This window comes from Eptatretus burgeri, chromosome 9 (genome assembly GCF_056783735.1).
Source record: "Eptatretus burgeri isolate ZD-2024b chromosome 9, Ebu_testis_v1, whole genome shotgun sequence".
In the NCBI taxonomy this organism is placed as follows: Eukaryota; Metazoa; Chordata; class Myxini; order Myxiniformes; family Myxinidae; genus Eptatretus; species Eptatretus burgeri.
Window position 1 is genome coordinate 21,933,001 of NC_140969.1, and position 19,493 is coordinate 21,952,493.

At 42.0% G+C, this 19,493-nt stretch overlaps 1 protein-coding gene across 9 annotated transcripts in view; it reads right to left on the reverse strand.

Annotated features, from left to right (window-relative positions):
- Nucleotides 1–221: 221 nt before the first annotated feature.
- Nucleotides 222–19,493, reverse strand: part of HEMK1 (HemK methyltransferase 1, mitochondrial release factors N(5)-glutamine) — a 68,898-nt gene continuing 49,626 nt past the window's right edge. For 7 of the 9 annotated variants that reach the window (XM_085894333.1, XM_085894331.1, XM_085894336.1 and 4 more), the window contains 6 exons: nucleotides 17,850–17,943; nucleotides 9,732–9,887; nucleotides 4,745–4,809; nucleotides 1,252–1,301; nucleotides 1,033–1,141; nucleotides 222–345 (listed from right to left, as the gene is read on the reverse strand). In XM_085894333.1, coding sequence (XP_085750459.1) covers nucleotides 246–345; nucleotides 1,033–1,141; nucleotides 1,252–1,301; nucleotides 4,745–4,809; nucleotides 9,732–9,887; nucleotides 17,850–17,943 — 574 coding nt within the window. In that variant the 3' untranslated portion in view covers nucleotides 222–245. The remainder of the gene's footprint in view (nucleotides 346–1,032; nucleotides 1,142–1,251; nucleotides 1,302–4,744; nucleotides 4,810–9,731; nucleotides 9,888–17,849; nucleotides 17,944–19,493) is intronic. The other 2 variants (XM_085894332.1, XM_085894334.1) reach the window with 2 other exon arrangements.

Here is a 19,493-nt window from a genome sequence, read left to right on the forward strand (position 1 = left end):
TATTCCACAATCTCAATAATATGATTCTGCCAGGAACAATGAGGCAACCACCTTTCTGTGAAGGACAATCAAAAGTAGAGCAAAGCTCCATCAAAATCTGGGTTAAATCCTCTAAGATTTTTGTTTGGACTTTAAGAATTATAGAGGTACTTTTTATCATCAATAGGAGTATGTTTTGGCTTTTGGTCAAAGCTGACTTCCCTCCTTCTATCTGTAATTGAAAATAATGAGGCAAATCGTAACACCTACCCATGATCTTTGAGCACTTCTGAGGCCACACTAAGCACCACACGAAGCACATCCATCCCATCCTTGCCCCCGTCCAGAGCTCCCCAGTCCTCAAACCTGGGAGAGATAAGATACAACATTTGCATTTTTACCCTGCACATGCAAAGCAAAAAACAGGGTTAAGCAATTGGTTCACTTTGTCTGTCTGTCTGTCTGTCTGTCTACAAATGTCAGTATTTGATGAAGGAACAACTTAACTTCAGTTGAGTGTTATAGTTTGACATTCAATGTATTCAATCAGAAAACAAACCTGTCGTTTAACAGTACTTTGGCTCTGAACTTGTGCCGACCGTGCATGCACACAGAGGATTGGGATAATTTCATTTTACTCTGTCCGCCTGTCCTAAAGTAAAACAAAATTGAAAATCATTCTTTGTTTTATTTCAATTGAATTATATACTTGAACACTGAAGAACACAAATTGCCTTTTTAGCACTTTCAAAACCCTGTAAAAAGACAAAATATTAAGGCATTTCACGTCAACTCAAATCAATCAAATTTGACGCTCACAGACCCCGCACATATCCTTGTTTCTCAAGACTGCATGGGGTCAGGTGTTTCTAAGAACTCGAGTTCCTAAAGAATCACCATTCAGCTAAAATCAAGTCATTAAGATGAAAAATACACAGGGGTCAAACACCCAGAGTCGTGTACTTGATACTGTAATCTTGACACAACATAAAACCAGCAAGTTTCTTGGAGAAACAACAGTGAGCAGAATACAAAGATGGGCATATGACATACCAACGGACCTCAGGCTGCAAGAGGTGCATGTGAGAGCTGAGCACATACGGTGGATTGCTGACGACAATGTCAAATGGACCCAAGGCAGCAAGCTCACGCTGTGCAAGTCCTGCCAAAGAGTAAACGTCGCTCAAACCATCATGTGCATCGCTTATGGCGTTTGTGCAAGAAAGCTATACAAATTCGACATCAGAATGATGGTTAGGCTATTCTGCTCACCAGCTGTGAGGTCCAAGTGGAGTGCATTGCAACGACCGAGTAGATTCAAGCTGCAGCATAGGCAAAAGAAATCAAATTTGAATTCAGTTGAGCTTTATAGCAAAGGGAATTACATTTTAATAATTCTGCATCACCACCAGCAAGTCATGTGAAGAGCCCACAAAATAGGTCTCCATTTACAAAGTCAGTCAGGAGCTGTAGTGTTCTGCGCACTAAGAGTGAAACCGACGTTAAAAGTCTTCAACTTTCCCTCAAATTTTATATGTTGAGTCTTTTTGAGAAATGGCCACAATGTTACTTTCATTAGCCAGATTGGTTTATTGATTTACTTATTTCTGTATGTTGTTTGTGTTTTTTTGTTTACAACAGAGTTGATCAAAAACGTTTTTACAACAACCAATTCAGAATCGTACAGAAGCGCTGACAAAATACGTGATAGCTTAAAAAATTGACAGCCCTTTTACAATAAAGGGACTGGAAAATAAACTACATAATGCATGATAGAGAAGAAAATAAAGAAGGGAAGGTCGTCTTACCCACAATTTTACACAAAGCAGAGCTCGATGGGATGATGAGGTATGCAATATTGCTAACCTGATGTAATTTTGTTTGTAGAATATTAATAGTGCTGATTTATCCATGGTATCCTAAAATCCCGAGGCTTCATGTACGCTGACGTCTCATAATATATTAATCACAGGTCTGGCCGGTTGGTTTAATCCCCCCAGCCCAATTGTGGTGGACAGTTGGTTAACACCGACCAGCCTGGATCGCCAAGCGGTTTTCCTTGGAGGTGGACACGTGATCCTTCAAGATTATAACGCATGCGTGAGGGGCAGGATAGCACTGGTGGAGCGATGGAGGCACAGATGGATGCACAAAGGGGTTTATACTCGAACCCACAACAGATGCACGGATACAGCAACTTAAAATAAATGGGGATTTAATGAAAAAAAGAAATATTTACAAGGGTAATTCAAAATGTAATTATAATACATGAAGTGAATTAAAGCCTAAAGTCGAGGCACCTCAACACACAGACTTAAATACAGATGAGGGGAAAACAAATAAAATAAAATCCTCCTTTTATTCTAGCACTTAGCTTTGGCCAGAGATGGTCTTTATTGAACTTTGTGATCAATGCGCTTTGTCCTGCGCGGAAAGACGTGCCCAAAATGGCGCCGAGCCACTTTCTAGGCGGGAAACCGGACGTGAGGTAATTTGTGAGGTGATATTCAACACAAGGGCTCACCAACCGCTGTGTGAATTATTCGTCGATTGCGCTCGACGTAGTCGCTCTCTACAAAATGGCGCCACTCCCTACGGTGACATACACAAGGTTTCGAAGTCGGTCTCATGACCAGCGTCTTGCTCCACTACATGAGCCAATTCGCTTCAGCAGGAATACGAGAATCTTACACGCCATCTCCTAGCTCCCTCATCTCTTGACCGCGTGCGTCCCTTACACCGAACTCCAACCAACCAAAACCAAAAACCTCTTCCTTCTCACGTCATGCCAATCACTCATCCACCTCGGACGTGGCTTACTGGCACGAAAAACGGGAAGGCAGGGCTTCTGCTTGCTCAGCACGTTTGGCTTGCTTGTTGTTATGGTTGTTATTGGTATAAAAACACACTTCTTTCATGGCTGGCTTGCAAATACAAAAATGTAGGGGAAGGTCATTGGGGGGGGGGGCAATTACATACTGGGGGAACTTGGGCTTAATCCCGATCTAATTAACACAGCACCACTCCCCGTGTGGTGACAAGTAACACTTACGCTCAGTCTCCCTACTTAATTTACATCGAGATGTCTCCTACACGTCCAGGGACCAAACTACTCTATACAATCCTAACTTTGCTATGAAATTCCTCCATCTACCCCCACAACCGTAACAATATGTATAAGCTCCTCTGCGACCCTTAGACACGACGACAATAGCTTGTACCACACTCTTTACAGGGTTTTTGTGCTGCTGAAGCAGTTTCCTGGTACAAGTTATGTTGAGTGGTTTGCCGTTGCCTTCCCAACTGTCAGGACAGGAGTTTGACCACACCGCCGGCAAGAGCTTACCAAGACTTATTGAAGGACATTATGGGATCTTCAACATCCATCAACTAATGCTGGCAGACTTGATGCACAGTTTAACATCAATCCCAGGGACGGCATACATATTACACATTGATGAACCCACTTCTGTGCACTCGCTGTTCATCAGTAAATACACATACTATTTTTGACGTAAAGATCCATAAGGAGACCATTGTTCGTATTTATGGAAGGTTCAGTAAGGCTGTAGTCATACTTTTTGATGGTAACATCACTATTATGGTAACCACAGTCACTACTTTTGAAGGAGAAGTTTGTGAGCACACCATTATTCAAGGTAAGAAAGGGTTCATCCATCCATCCATCCGAGGGGCGGCATACACACTGATGAATAACCCTCCCTGTGAAACACCAGGATGACAATTTATAACTAGGCCAAGATCTGAAACCAGGCTACACTGCTCAGAGGTGTGTGTGAATACCTTGAGTCTTGAGGCCTTCCTGTCACCCATTCTAGACTATAGAAGCAATTGAATAACAAAGCAGCTGCTTGAAGTGTCATTCATGTTTCAGACTCCTTAGCCTCACCAGGAATAGTGTGAGGAAACATAAATGGAGAGAGGCACACTTCCATTTCTGTACACTTGCTGTTCATCAGTGAATACACTCAATATTTTTGATATAAACATCCATAAGGAGACCATTATTATTAATGGAAGGTTCAGAAAGGATACAGTCATACTTTTTGATGGAAACATCTTTATCCAGTCACGATGCTCATAGAAGAGTTTGTAAGCACACCTTTGTGCAAGGTAAGGAGGAGTTCATAACAACTCCATCATTAACTAGAAGAGCATTTTATTAGAGTGCATACCTCCATCAGGCTGAACAGTTTAAGTTTTATATCCTACTAGTCGACCGGATCTGTATCCGGACCTTAACCAAAATCTAAGCAATTCTTCATTGCCACACACCCAACATGTCCAACAAGTTTCATCCAAATCCGTCCACAACCTTTTGATATATCGTGCTATATATCGTTTTTGGCCCTATCTCTCAATGGTGAAGAATCGCTTTGAATATTTTTTTTTAATTCTCGTATCTGGATCTGGGTCTTCACCAAAATCTAAACAAATTGTCCTTGTCACACACCCAACCTCCCCACCAAGTTCTCTGTGAATCCATCGAACTTTTTGAGATATCCTGCTCACAGCCAGACAGGGGTGAAAACAAAACCTCCATCCACCTTCGGTGGCAAAGTAAATTACAAACATTCATGTCAAAATGCTGTTTAACTCCTGGAAACAAGTGTGGAGATCAAAACCCAACCAACACGGACCCAAAGCCTCTTTCCTCGATGCCAGCAACCCCATCCCTTTTCACATGGGTGTATAGTTTATTGAGATACACAGTGAAAGGTGTGTCGTGGTCTGTGCAATGCACCTCATTGCATTAAGTCGGGTCAGGCTCACTGCATCCTCACTTTTGTCCACCGCTACTGCACGAGCCTGGTAGGGACAACAGCAGGTGATGTGTTTACACTGATGATGAAAAACATGATGTGCAGTGAGTTTCATCAAACTGCACTGAACCGTTAGATAGTTATCTTGAGTTTTTGATAACGCAGGGAGCTCGGGGTCAATATGATTTCAAAAGTAAATGCATTGGTTGTTTTTTGTGTTTTTTTTCTACAGTTTGTAAGGCTCATGGAAGGGTCATCACAAACAAAGCACAACATAATCAGAATCAAACCAATCCCCACAACCCACCCCCCCCCCCCCCCGTCGCCCCGAAAACGGCATAAATGCCATGATTTTTTTTCTCATGATTTTGAGGACATTATGGAGCAGAATTTAGCAAACATGCAATAAATAAAATCATACATTTTGAAAATCAAATAATGTTAGGTTTGACATATATTTTAGATGGTGTTACATGGAAAAAGTTATATTTGAAACTAACTGACACCTGCATTACACATGTGTTACACGGTCTGTTGTACACAACATTCCCCTCCTTGCAAACATTACTTCACTTGATATGGACTGCCATACACTTTCTGTGTGGGAATATCGACAAGCATCACTTTTCTCTTCAGTGCACCACATGCAGGGTGTTGGTGGAACAATGCCCTTCCAAATAACATTACACTGTTGCGGATCCTGGGTGGCGGGATTCTCGCCCGACTCTTGGCGCCACCCTCACCACCGCCGTCTCCGGGGTTTATAACGCCGGCCGGCTCAACACAGGCCTCGGGTCACGCGTCTTCAATCGCGATACCAACGTAATCCTTGTACCTTACCAGTTGGGGAAATAGAACCCCTGGTTACAGACTGGTTTTGTCAGATGCCGAGCGTTTTCTGCCAGTCTGTAACCATTTTGGTTTTATATGCTGATCGAACGGATCGTTCCTCGACACGACACAAATTAATCCATAGCGGCAACTTCATACGAACCAATCAGATTTATTGGGGAACCTCGGGGAATACAACACAAGCAAGATTCACGACAATGTTTTTATTAACAATCCTCAACCCGTTCTTAACTAGGGAACCACGAACTCCAGGTTTCGAGGGGGTCCCTACCGAGATATGCCTTATACAACACGTGCAGACAAAGCCAGACAGCATGCATGCAAGACAGAGTACTTGGTGATGTCTCATAGACGAGAGGACAGTGTCAAAAGCACGAATGTCGCTCGCAACAGGCGGATGTCCATGGATTCGAGCCCCAGCTCGAACGCGCTGCGTGGCAAGATGGCGGCGCCGCACTCTTTTCTTTCCGCACCGCACGCGGTCTCCGCGTGCTCTGACCCCGCGTAAGGTCGACAATGGGCCTCAGCCGATTTCTCTCAAGGTTCAGCGTACAAATCCAGGCCTGGCCTGTTCTCCAGACAAGGCCCAAACCGAGGGTCCGGGCTCCGGCATGCGGATCGGCAAACGTGTCGAGCCGTTGGTGTGAGCAGGGACCGTCAGAGGCTCCGTCGTCTCCTCTCCTGCCTTCCAGCCTCGAAGCCCGACTTCCCAACTCCGTCCTCTCAGTTTCTCTCTCTGTTAAATCACCTTTTCTTTCCTTTTCCACGCTCGCCTCTCAAAGCCGGCTGCCGTCTCTCTCACGGCAGAATCCTCGATGTGCAGGCAGGTTCAGCGTCTCTCCCGGCAGATCCAACACTGTGCCTCCTTCGTTCGCTCGCTTCAAAAACACGAGCGCGCCTCGAAAACCCGACTGTTTTACACAAACAACCTTTTTACGAAGCCTTCATTTCTCTCTCGTTCGCTCCTTCGACACACAAGCACCCTCTCTCTGCGAAGCCGACAAACTCCTCCCGTTAGCTTCACTTCCTCTTTTTGGCCACACCCTCTCAGCCGACTGGGCGGGGCCTCGTCCGGGATGGGGGAAGAAGAAGGAGCTCTCATTCCACCACCACCGCACAAACAATAATACAGCCTCTTACATCTCCCGACACATGTAACGTCCATTTTACCACACAACCTAGCTAAACATGCATTTAATGGGGGATCTGAGCTAATCCTATATTTAGTAGTCCAATAAGGGCCATTTCCGTAACAATACATTTAAATTGCTGTTTGCACAGGATTGTGAAGTTTTGGGTTTCAAACCCTGCATTTCATGTGGGATGCCATCAATTCATTCACTAGGTCTGTCAAACACAAGCTCCTGTTGTTTTTCACAACGAGGGATATTCCCAACATAACCCATACTTTCAAAAGGATGACAGCAATAATGCTCCTCCATGCCTTGATGAATCAATGCCCATCGGCACAGTGCATTTAGTAGGAATAGGGCTCTGCTCAGGTGTGTGCTCACTTCAACTGTAATCAGTATATTTAAGCCTCCCCCTATCCATACCTGTTGTAGAGGTTGTTTCTACAATCAGTGCCTCTGATTTTTAATGGTACCTCACAGTTTCTTAGGCCCCAAGAAGTACTCAACCACCCTCTTGGTTTTTCTCCATTTTTTCTGCCAGTGTTCGAGCTGTATATCAGAGCCGGCTGGGACTTTCGGAATGAAATTGGGAATACCTTTAAACCAGAGGGGTATGATGTAAATTTATTGTTGATGCTCCTTGCTCTAGGCTATCTGGACAGGGCAATCCCATTCTGATCAGATAGATCTTTGTCAAGTTATGGTGAAAATGTCTATACACAATCAGATTTAGGTTAAGTAAAATCAAGGTTTAAGTCTCTAATCAGGTTTAGATTGAGGTTTAAAATTAGGTCAAGGAAAAAAAAAACAACTATATATTCACATTATGGATGCAAAATGTCATTCTGAAAGTCCAAGCTAGCTCTGAGATACAGCTTGGAAATTGGGAGTGCAGCAAGAAAAAAAGTAAATAAAAATTTATAAATGGTGGTTTTGTACTCTTAGGGGGTCAGAAAAACTCGATGGTACCATTAAAATTGGCACCAATTGTCAAAACAAACCCGACAACAGAAATAAGCCTCCCCCTATCCTTCAGGGGGGAGACTTAATAAAACTGGCTATTCCACTCAACTGGCCTGGAAGTGGCTCAGACAAGTGAATGGAATGGAAGAGATCTTGTGAGTATCGTACATACACCAATGCAGGAAAAAAAAGAGCACTGAGAGCAGCGTCACCCCTCGGTAGTTGATGCAATCCTGGCGATCACCTTTCCTTTTATAGAGAGGGATAACAAGGCCCCTCATCCAGTCAGTTTGGATGATGCCTGTGTTCCAGACAGAGCATAGAACTGTGTGCAACGACATGAGTGTAAACGACATTTACACCAGGCTTAAAAAGTTCAGCATGGATGCCACAGATCCCAGGAGCTTTACCCTATTTCAACTGATTCACCGCAGCCTGGGTTTCCACAAACGAAGGTGGATCACAGTTGATTGGAGGGTCAGCAATAGGGATAGTAACACCCCTGACATCCAACTCAACAGCTGGTGGGTCAGCCTTGTACAGCCGCTCAAAGTAACCGACCCAGCGGGCCTTCACTTCGGACTCCTCTGTCAAGAGCCCACCACCCTCTGCTCTAACTGCAGTACACCGAGGGATGGGCTTGGAGTAACGCAATGTGCGAATTCCCCTTTAAGCAGGACGAGAATCCCTTGACCACAGGTGATGCTCTACTCCCTCAGATTCCTTGCACATAGGCCTTCTTGTCCACCCTCAGTGCATGTACAGTTTTATGCCTCAACTCCCTGAACAGCTCAGCTCTGCCATTAAGCCTGGCCCTGCGACTCTGGTCAATGGTACCAGTGTCCCTCGAGAGACAAAATTCTTCTTCGCCTGACGGTGAGTTCCAAGACATCCACCGGCAAAATTAAGGACGGTGGTCTTGAAGGCACTCCACAACTCTTCAGGATTCCTCAAAGCACCCAGACCCAGACCCGATTGCAGAACATCTTTTTGACTGAAGGAAGCAACCGGAGGGTAATGAAAAAACAAATCACTCTTGGCTGAACAGCATAGTGAGAATGGGGCACTGTCTGTTTGATCTGGTTTTCAAACCATTGAGACACTTTGCCTTTCCAAGGTAGACGTAGATAAACAGGACATTTACCAGGTCCGATTATAGAATTCTTTGTGGGTTCAGGAATTTGTCTTTTCATTCTGGATACCCATTATCAAGAAGAATAGTCTTGATGGTCTCAATTTCAGCATGGAGTTTATCTGTGGAGCAGATCTTTCTTGCTCTATTGACAAAGATACCAATCAATCTGATCTTGTATCTGGAGGAACTGTGAGAGTCCCACCTAGTATACTGTCCGGTAAAAGTAGACTTACGGTAGACTGTGGTTTTATAATCGTCGGCCGATTTCTCAACTCAGACATCCAAGAAGGGAAGCACGCCGGAGCGTTCCATCTCTAAGGTGAACTCTCGCCTTTAGGTATGGATGGAGAGAGTTCAGGAATGCCAAGAAGGCTTCACATGCTGAGGTTGACTCGAAAACAGCAAATATGTCATCCATGTATCGATAATAGATGGAAGGGGGTTGAACTCCAGGATGTGGATCTGCAAATGCACGTTTTTCACAGTAACCTCCAAAGATGTTTGCCAAGACGTGGCCGAGAGGGGATCCTATCACGACACCATCAATCAGAGTCCATATTGAATCGTTGAAACTGAACTCGACAGAACAGGTCGCCATATTCATTAACTCAATGAAGACAGACTTATTGGTGAAGGTGTCAAGTCACTATGATACAGAAGTTGTGCACAGATTTCATTGTAACTTTATAAATGGAGCTTGGTGCTTCTTACTCATCTGCTTGTAGTTTAAGATTTGATAATGTCCATTTTATTGAAATGCATAAAAAAATTAGTTATGTGAAAAGGGCATTGTTACCATGGGTCGTAAAGCAGGTGCAAATCTCATTGTTTCTTGAGCAGAACATGCACTTATAGCAAGCACATTGTCCTTAATGTATGACGTACCGTAGGGAGAGAGTGCAACAGGCTCAAGCAGATAGCTCCACTACCGCAGCCAGCATCAAGCAGAGACAAACCAAATGCAGGTATTCCTGGTGGTTCGGGCTGGAAATAGCCCAACTCCACATGTTTTAGAGAATCGAGAACCAGGCCCACGAGTTCCTGCAAGGGAAAGGCATTGATCAAAATAAAACTGCCGTTGTTTTTATTCTCTCTCCCAAATAATTGCTTTGATCAATTTGCGAATGCATGGTATCAATGTTACCACGAGCTGGCAGGATGGCCTAAAAGTATCCACAATCGCCTCTCGGCTGTCTATCCTGGATTATAATCTTGACCCAGCTATAAGCTGTCATCCTTGTGTTTCCTAGGCAGAGTGACTCATCAAGGTGTGTGCCGTCCCTCGTTTGGATGTTAAACTGAGTGTCCCATCTGCCAGCTTTACATGCTCAACGTTAAACATCCCACGGTGTCCTTGTCGAAGTGTAGACGAACTATCGCCGGCACCATGGCCAAATTCAAAATTCCTGCCCTAACCTACAAGGGGCACTGTATCCGTGACACAGCTGTGGCCTCAGCCAATTATGCTAACTGCAGCCATGTTCTGCATATAAAAGAAAAAGAAGGATGGAAAAATGAACAGAATGTTCATTTAACTATGCTAACCACTGAAAGCAGTAGGCAAGAAGCTGATATGATGTTATTTTTCCACCGTTAACCCTTTGTAGGAGTAAAAGAGCATTTTGGGAATTCATGTTTCGTCAGAGTTGACCCTCTTTTTTCTGATGAAGTGCTAATGCCTAAAAACCAAGCTTCTCCTTGCTTCTCATGGGAGTTGGTGTACTTTGATGAACGTTGTATTGGTTCCATCCATTGTTCTCCCGACCTGCCAATGCAGATCCATCCACCCCATCCATCCATCGGGACCATACTCTGTGCAAAGTGTTGATGCTGTCTAAGCAGTCTCCTTGGCTATTGGGCACAATCCTGGACAGGTCGCCACTCCGACACAGGACACCAGCATGCTGGCACTCATTTTGCCGACCTCGGAAGGATGACAGGCAGAGTCAATCCCACCTGGTATTAATTAAGCAGCCAAGCAGGATTTGAACTCAAGATACGAGGATCCCAAGCCCACCATCCTAACCATTAAGCAAACACCAGACATAACAGCAACATGATTAAAACTAGTTTCCCATTTCTATGTGCAGAGTAATGCCCTAAATCTAGCACACAACTTCAAATGCATGAACATTTCGTTGAGTTTGGGAGAGACAATAATTACCTCCACCACCGAAGGTGAAGGAGGTTATGTTTTCACCCCCTTTCTGTTTGTGTACAGGATATCTCAAAAAGTTGTGCATGGATCCAGATGAAATTTTGTGGACAGGTTTGGTGTGTGACAAGGATGAACCGATTAGATTTTGGTGAAGATCCGGATCTGGATCCGGCTACTAGAATTTTTAAGTGATTATTCACCATCGAGACCAGATTGGGCTAAACTGATATATAGCATGATATCTCAAAAAAGTTGTGGATGGATTCGGATGAAACTTGGTGGACATGTTGGGTGTGTGAAAAGGAAGAATTGATTCAATTTTGGTGAAGATCCGAATCTGGATTCGAGAATTATTTAATTTTTAAGTGAGTCTTCATCATTGACAGATAGGGCCAAAAACGATGTAGTACTGTGTGGCATGATGGTTCAAAAATGTACTGGGCCCGATATGTTATTGTGAATCAGGCATTACGTGGCGGAGGTATGTGCTCTCCCAAGTGCCTTTACAGTTATTCTTTGTAATAAACAGCAAAAGCGGCAAATAATTATGATTGGAGGAGTATCACCGAGGAAAACCTGGTTGTGCCTACGTATGAGAAAATAAACTGAAACAAAAAATTCTCATGGCTTAAATTGTAGTAAACTGGCTCCCAAACAAGCTACAGCCCTCACATTACAAGATGTAAAAATGAATCACTTTTGCCAATATGCGATCACAATGGATAGCAGTTTATTACCTCCGCCACCGAAGGCGAAGGAGGTTATGTTTCCATCCCTTCTCTGTCTGTTTGTTTGTTATTTGCAAAATCGAAGATTTTTCAAATATATTGGGTAGTCGATTTTGTTATTCTGTCTGTCTGTCTGTTTGTCGCCTATAGGTCACAATTTTAAACCGATCTTCACAAAACTTAACCGCATGGTAGAGTTTGTCGTAAGTAAGAAGCCTATTGTTTTTGAGGTCAAAAGGTCAACATAGGCCAAAGGTCAACAACTTAGGTGGTATTTCTAAAATCCTCAATTTTCATTCGATTGACTTGAAATTTGAAGAGGATATATATTTCAGGTCACTGAATTCAACCACCAATTATTTTTGAGGTCAAATTTGTTTTATGGATTTTGCAAGTATCGTGCTCTGCACGACGTTTTCCTCTTGTTTGTTTGTTTGTCTGTCTGTGTGCAGAATATCTCAAAAACGTTGTGGACGGATCTGGTTGAAATTTGGTGGGTAAGTTGGGTGTGTGACAAGGACGAACCGATTAGATTTTGGTGAAGATTTAGATCCGGATCCGACGACTTAAACTTTTAAGTGATTCTTCACCATTGAGAGATAGGGCCAAAAATGATATGTAGCATGATATTTCAAAAAATGTAATAGGCCTGATATGTTCTCGTGGATCAGGCATTGTGTGGCGGAGGGATGCGCTCTAACATGTGCCCTTCTAGTTTATTATAAAATTTAATGGGAAAAGGCAAGTCGTGTTGACAAGAAGGAAGGGGAGGGAAGATTAGCAATATTTGTGTGTGTTATAAATAGATTGCCCCTTAAAGAAAACTCCATGAACCAAAACATTGGTGAAATATCCAAGAGCGAACATGAAAACAACTCACCTGGCTAGAACATGTGCGATGCAATTCATCATGAACAGAGAACTTTGTTGCAAATACTTCACAAAATCAACTGAGCACACATGTTAATGTGTTATGTTTTGAAAAGATGCAAGCTCAAATGCACAATTCTGCACAGAAGAAAATTTTATTACAATCAGATTTGGTTCAACAAACATGTTCAACATGATTAATCATGTGGTTCAACAAACATATGATGCAGTTTCCTTCCAAAACGATTCATTTTCTATTGTACTTATTTGATTCAAAATAGTAATTAAATGGAAGGGCACTCTTCAACGTCGCTACATCGCCAGATATGCCTCCCCCCCCCACATTATTACGTCATTATACAAACTTTTACCAAGTTTGATTTAAATCCCTGAACCTAGATTCAAAATATTAAATTATTCTGGCTGCCAGACCATGCGTCTGATCAGATTGAGATTTAAAACATCTATTCTACATGTCGACTCGATCATAACTGACATTTCACATCAATTGATGAAGCGATTCAAGAGAAAAATTTTTGTTCAAACCCATATGGCTGCCAGACCTTGTGACAGATTAATTATTCGTGAACACCATGGTATCTCCAAGGCTTGGGGAACATGTGGGTGAAGTTGAAAGAGCTTAATGAGATATTAATCACAAACACGAGGCCGTTTACTATCATTATATGAAAGTGGCCCACTCGTATCAAAGTACAAAATTTTGGAACAGTGCTGTTTGCAAATGTTGAACTTTAAATGTTTGTTGTTTTTGGACTTTGTCCTACAAAACAACTAAACTGTTATTACCTCTACCATCAAAGGTGAAAGAGGTTATGTTTTCACCCCTCTGTCTGTTTGTTTATTTGTCTGTTTGTGTGCAGGATATGTCAAAAAGTTGCAGACGGATCCAGATGAAATTTGATGTGCAGGTTGAGTGTGTGATAAGAACAAACTGATGAGATTTTGGTGAAGATCCAGATCCGGATCCGACTACTAGAATTTTTTAAGTGATTCTTCACCATTGAGAGATAGGTCCAAAAATGATATATAGCACAATATCTGAAAAAGTTTGGAATGGATCGATTCGATTTTGTGTGGATGGATGACCATGACATATTGATTTGATTTTGGTGAAGATCCAAATCCAGATCTGGATATGAGAATTATTTAATTTATAAAGTAATTCTTCACCATTGAGAGATGGGGCCAAAAACGATATGTCGAGCATGATATTTCAAAAATGTATTGGGTCCAATATGTTCTCGTGGATCAGGCATTACGTGGCGGCGGTGTGCGCTCTACCGAGTGCCCTTTTAGTTTATGTACTGTATTGGTTGGAAAACTTAATCTGCATTTCCAGAATGACTCGTCAATGTACCGACCACAGGGGGAACTAAATATTATTGTCTGCGCATGCGCACATGCGCGCACAAGTGCACACTGTTGTCCTTTCCATTCAAATAAAAATAGCTCTAAGTTATGATGCGATTAGCACACCAATGGGGGAGAAAGGGGATGCGAAAAAGAAAACAAAATTACTGTGTTTGTCCATCATCAGTGTTATGATATACACCTCCTAATCGATGAACTTGATGAGAAACACAACAATATCGATGTAAGAATTTATTATGCTTACATGGATAAACAAGCTGTGATTTGAATGTTGGATGAATGTTAAAGTTTCTCAACAAACAGGAAATAATATTTTCTCTTCAAAAATGAGCATCCATTTCTTACTAAAGCTCAGGATGAGAGTATCGATTTGTTTGATGACTTATGGAATGCTTGAGGACTTCGTTTTTAAATATTGTTTATAATAACACCGTTTAAAGTCTGTACAATATACACATCACAAACATCACAATGAATAATGCTTGAAGGTGGTTCTGTTTATTCTGCTTGTAGTCTGTGTCTTTATGTTGTAGTGTGTCTTCTAAAATAAGAACTGTGAAGAGAGTTGCCACAAGTTTGACAATACGTTTTTCTCACCATTTATATCGGGAGGAAAAATGTTTTTCTTTGCTGTATTAATTTTGAAATTTTATCTTTAAAATGAAAACATCTTATCTAAATATTACTAAAACTCTCATCTTGTATGTATGTATGTTCCCGAAATACAGCCAAAATGGTACATAATAGCACAACAATTTTAGGGCCACCTTACTCACCATTCTCCTGCGGTGTGCAGTTTCAAGTTTTGTTCAAATCGGGCAACGAAAAAATTATTAAAAAATCAATTCCTGATTCAGTCAAGTACTCTTAGGGAGAATTTGATCAATGCAAACAACCTCAGCGGTATTGTTCGCTGGAGCTATCTTCGTTTTTTTCTCTCTTGAAATGATTATTTTTCATCAACCGCTGTCACAATGGGAACCCAATGAGTTCATGGGTCATCTAGTGACCTATAAATACAATTCATCTGTGTTTATTCAACGTATTTATTGCAGGATTTTGTGTTTCAAATATAAAAGCATGTGTTCAAAATGAAAATGAGTGTTTTCAAAATAAATATATATTTAATATATAATTCTGTGTTTAAAATCAATGTTTGTTGTATTCACTGTTTATAACAAAGTGATTTTCTTTTAAATATATTTCGAGAAAGGAAAAAAAAAGATTCAATGTTGATATCAACACAATTTATTTTACATTTTGGGATTTTTTTATGTTCTCTTTGATGTATTTTTACAACGCAACAAAAACTGTGACAAAGAATCATTGGCTTATCTTTTTTTTTTACTCCAGTATGAATTTTAGCTTGAAGATGATGTTTAAAATTCTTTAACATAATACATTTAATACACATATGACAATAGATAGTAGCCATCTTTCATATTATTTAAAGGAGAGAAAGTTCCACATTTATTACATGGTTTTATCTTCAAGTATTATATGTTTAAGATGTCTTGAAGATAGAGGCTTCGTTTCCTTTTTCACATTTGTAAAAAAAAAAAAAAGACTTGTTATTTTCACTGGCTATGAATGAGTAAATAAAAGACTATATGGTTATGTAGTTATGAAAGTTAGATTATTACATCATCATAGGAGGAGTTGGGGTGTCTCCGGTAAAGTGTCCCACAAATGTCATTTTTCACCCTACTGCCAGCCCTCTCACATTGTTAAAATTAGGAGAGAACAGAGGGTGGCTGGGAACAGACAATGGTAGTGAAGCAAGTAGTTGCAAAGCCCACAGAAAGTAGAGAGATCATAGCCAAAGCCTCCTGATTATGAAGCCAAAGATGGCCAGGAGAATGAAGCAGAAAAGAAATATCACAGTGCAGACGACCAAAAACTTTGCCTGCAGCAACACAGGCTGATGATTTGATGATGACTGAACCAGAGGAGAAAAAGACAGAGCATGACTGTCGATTTGACTTGTAAGCTCAAACGAATCAATAGGGAAGTTGCTCAGAGCATTTTGCCACAATGGTGATGTTTCAGAGAATGGCATGAAGACCGAGTTTGAAGGCAACGAAAATGGGTTTGAAGAAGTCGACGAAATAGTGTGTACGAAGCCTGTTGCACGATTGACAGGAGGACTGTTGACAATCAATTGGCGACAGAATGGACAGTGATCAGCTGAAACGGTGGTTTTCAGCTTGGCAAGACAAGGTCTACAAAGGGCATGGCCACAGGGAAGTGACTGTGTAGGCCGGTAAATCTCCTCGTAAGGCAAAAAGCAAATTCTGCAGTCCGAGTCCATTCTTATAGCCTCACCTCCTTGCTCCTCCTCTACTTCAATCCCTTCGGCTTCTTGAAAGTTTGTTCAGATTGCCTTGCTCCAAGTGCAGCACGACTGTAGATCCTGACAGACAGACAAGGCCTCCATTTTCACCTTCACTCTCCAAACTCTCTTCTTCCTGTTGCTCATTATTCTGTTGCTCCATCCTTCTATTCCTCTATCCTCAACCCAGCACAAGGCCAATTCATAAGCTCTTCAGAAGTACATGTACCAATCTTTGCACTGCAGATAGCTATGTAATGGCTTTACTGATGATAACTCGTCCAGATAAACAGCTTCTCAACTAAATAAATTTACAATTGGCCCTAATATTAATGCAGCCCAAACACCATGCACCACAGATAAAACATTAGCCCATCACAGTTCAAGGAAATGGTACATGTTGCACATTTTGCCATGAAACTCAAATGTAACTTTTCCCCCTTGCAGATCACAAAACATCATTCCTGGGCAGAAATAATAAAATGGACATGAATAATGCTAATAATACAAACAATTTTAAAAATGATTTGCAGCCACCAACAACTATTCCACTGTATCTCTTGAAAAAAGGAAGGCCATTATTTGCTGATGACCTGTGTAAATTCCCAGCCCCAAGTATAAATAAGATATGCAAGTTAATTATAAAGAAAGTGATGTGGAGGTTAACCATTTTAAAAAGCATTCTCGAGTAAACAGAAAAGTAAGCTTCATTATCATTTGCATTCACTAGTTTAGAACAATCTTTCTTGACTGTGAAAAACTTAAATAACACTGAACAATGTTTAATTCAGTATACAGTTGTTCTGTTTATTCAAAACATGAAAACAGAGAATGAGAAGAGGTGAAGGTGAATTTTCCACTTTTTCATCTGTTTAATTCTCCAAATTAACAACTTGCTTTTGTAAACCTTTTTAACATATGATATGACAGCTTCCTTCAGTCTCTAAGATAATTCAGGCAGAACAAAGTCGAATGCACAAGAAAACCCATTGCAGAACCCTATCTTTACCTTTTCGGCAAGTCCTGTGTACACAGAATCAAAGCGTTAGTCTTCTTCTTTATCGTTGCATTGCAGTCTTGGAACGACTTGCCGAACCACTATGGTGACTCAATTAATTAATCGTACATTCTACTCACATTTGTATGTTCTGTACCTTTACTAAAAAAAATATTAATGTCCACAAGCGTACACGAGCAGATCAAACAGCTTGTTCATGTCCCTCCAAAAAGACTGATGTTTGCTACAATTAAATTTAAAGGATATCAAAAGACAACAAAAAAGAAAACGGAGACTCCCGAGATAAAACCTTCAATGAGAACCAAATTAGCATACGTGTGTTGGAAAATCCTATTGTTGGGAACCAAACACGAGAGTCAACAATTCAAAGGCAGGTATGCTACCTCTGAAAAATCTCATCAAAATGCACAATTAGCTATTTGGAATTCATACACAGTTGGGCTTGACATTCAGAATATTCAGCATGCATGATTACATGTTGTCGAAATTACATCGCTTCACCTACCTCAGTCTCTGGACGAGGGATGAGGACTGGGGGCTTCATCCGCAGCTTTATATCCCGGAACGTCCACTCACCCAATATGTACTGCACTGGCAGACTGGGAATGTCCACAAAGTAATCTTGTCATTCCGTTTTCACTTCAGCAGCCAAATGATTAGATCGTTATACATTAACGATAGGTTGCCTTTAGTTCAGTTATGAAACACAAAGATAGTATTGTTGCGTGGAAGGGGGGGAGGGGAAAATCCAAGGCAAGATTGTATTAAGACTTTAGTGTGGACCATGTGATTCAAGTAGGTTTAGTCTTGTGTCAGAGAAACTGTCAGAGTTAAGTCATCTTGTCAAAATAAGGTTATCGTGTATAACCTGTAACAGGTGAGGCCAAGTGGAAGAAACCCTGTCCCTTCCGTCCTCCCTGTCCGAGCAGTGTTCATCTCCAGACGGTATTTATCGTATGACCAGTAGAAAATGAATTTCAGACATTATTTTATTTTAATCTTCACTGTTATTCTATGCAGAATAATTTTGATGAGATGGTATGAATCGGAATTAATGCTCCACCGCACGTCTGCCTTCCCTTCCTCTTACCTTACTCTCTTCCCCCTCCCTTCCTCCTCTCTCCCCCTCCCTTCCTCCTCACTCTCCTTCCCTCCCTCCCCTTCCCTCCTCACTCCCCTTCCCTCCTCACTCTTTTCTCTCTCTCTCTCTCTCTCTCTCTCTCTCTCTCTCTCTCTCTCTCTCTCTCTCTCTCTCTCTCTCTCTCCCCCCCCCCGCCTCCTCTTTTTCTCCACCCCCCCTTTAGTATTTCCGTCAGCAAAGCGATGGGTGGTATTTGCTAATACATTGTTGCGGTTCTGCAAAACCGCATGCCTCTTAGCCTAAGGTACGAGGAGGTGCGGTACGAAGTAATTAATATTCCCCCACCTCCTCGTACCTCTGTATTGCCTTAGAGTCTAAGGCAATAGCACCCAACATACAGTGATCCCCAGACATTTATTTCATTAGTCTTCGTGCAGTCAGATCTTCCACTCATGTCTCGTGGGTTAACGGGACGAAGTGGGTTGCGTGGGTCTTACAGCTAGGTCAGATCATATCTCTATCTTCTATTCTGATTTACATTCCAACCCTTTCCTTTTAGCCATGGTACAAATCAAACAAGTAAGCAAACACACCACAATATGATTCTATGAATAACAAAGACCCCACGCAACCTCTCATGAGAGAATCACAATAAGAGCAAACTCATTATAAAGCACGTGCATGGCGTGCCATTTCATTCAAATCTGAGCACCAATTTCCAACGGCATCTCACCTTGCTCACCAAAAACTCACCACCTCGACTATGAACACCTCCCGCACATGGGAAAAATATTCCCGCACCTCCTCATAGCTCTGTATTGATACAATTCGCCACTAAACAGAGGCGTGCTGTACGGCTCAGGGTGCCGCGTGATGCGGGGATGGGCGGCGGATGTTAATGGCGCTAGCCGTGTCTCGCCGGGAATGTCTTGGGTGAACACGCGGGATTGATATGACCCTCGTCTAGTCACCAGAACATGGCAAGACTGGCAGCGGGGCGGGGGGGGGGTCGCGGGAAGAGCAATCCGGGAGTTTGGTACAGGACCTCCGGACCGTGTCATGCCGGAT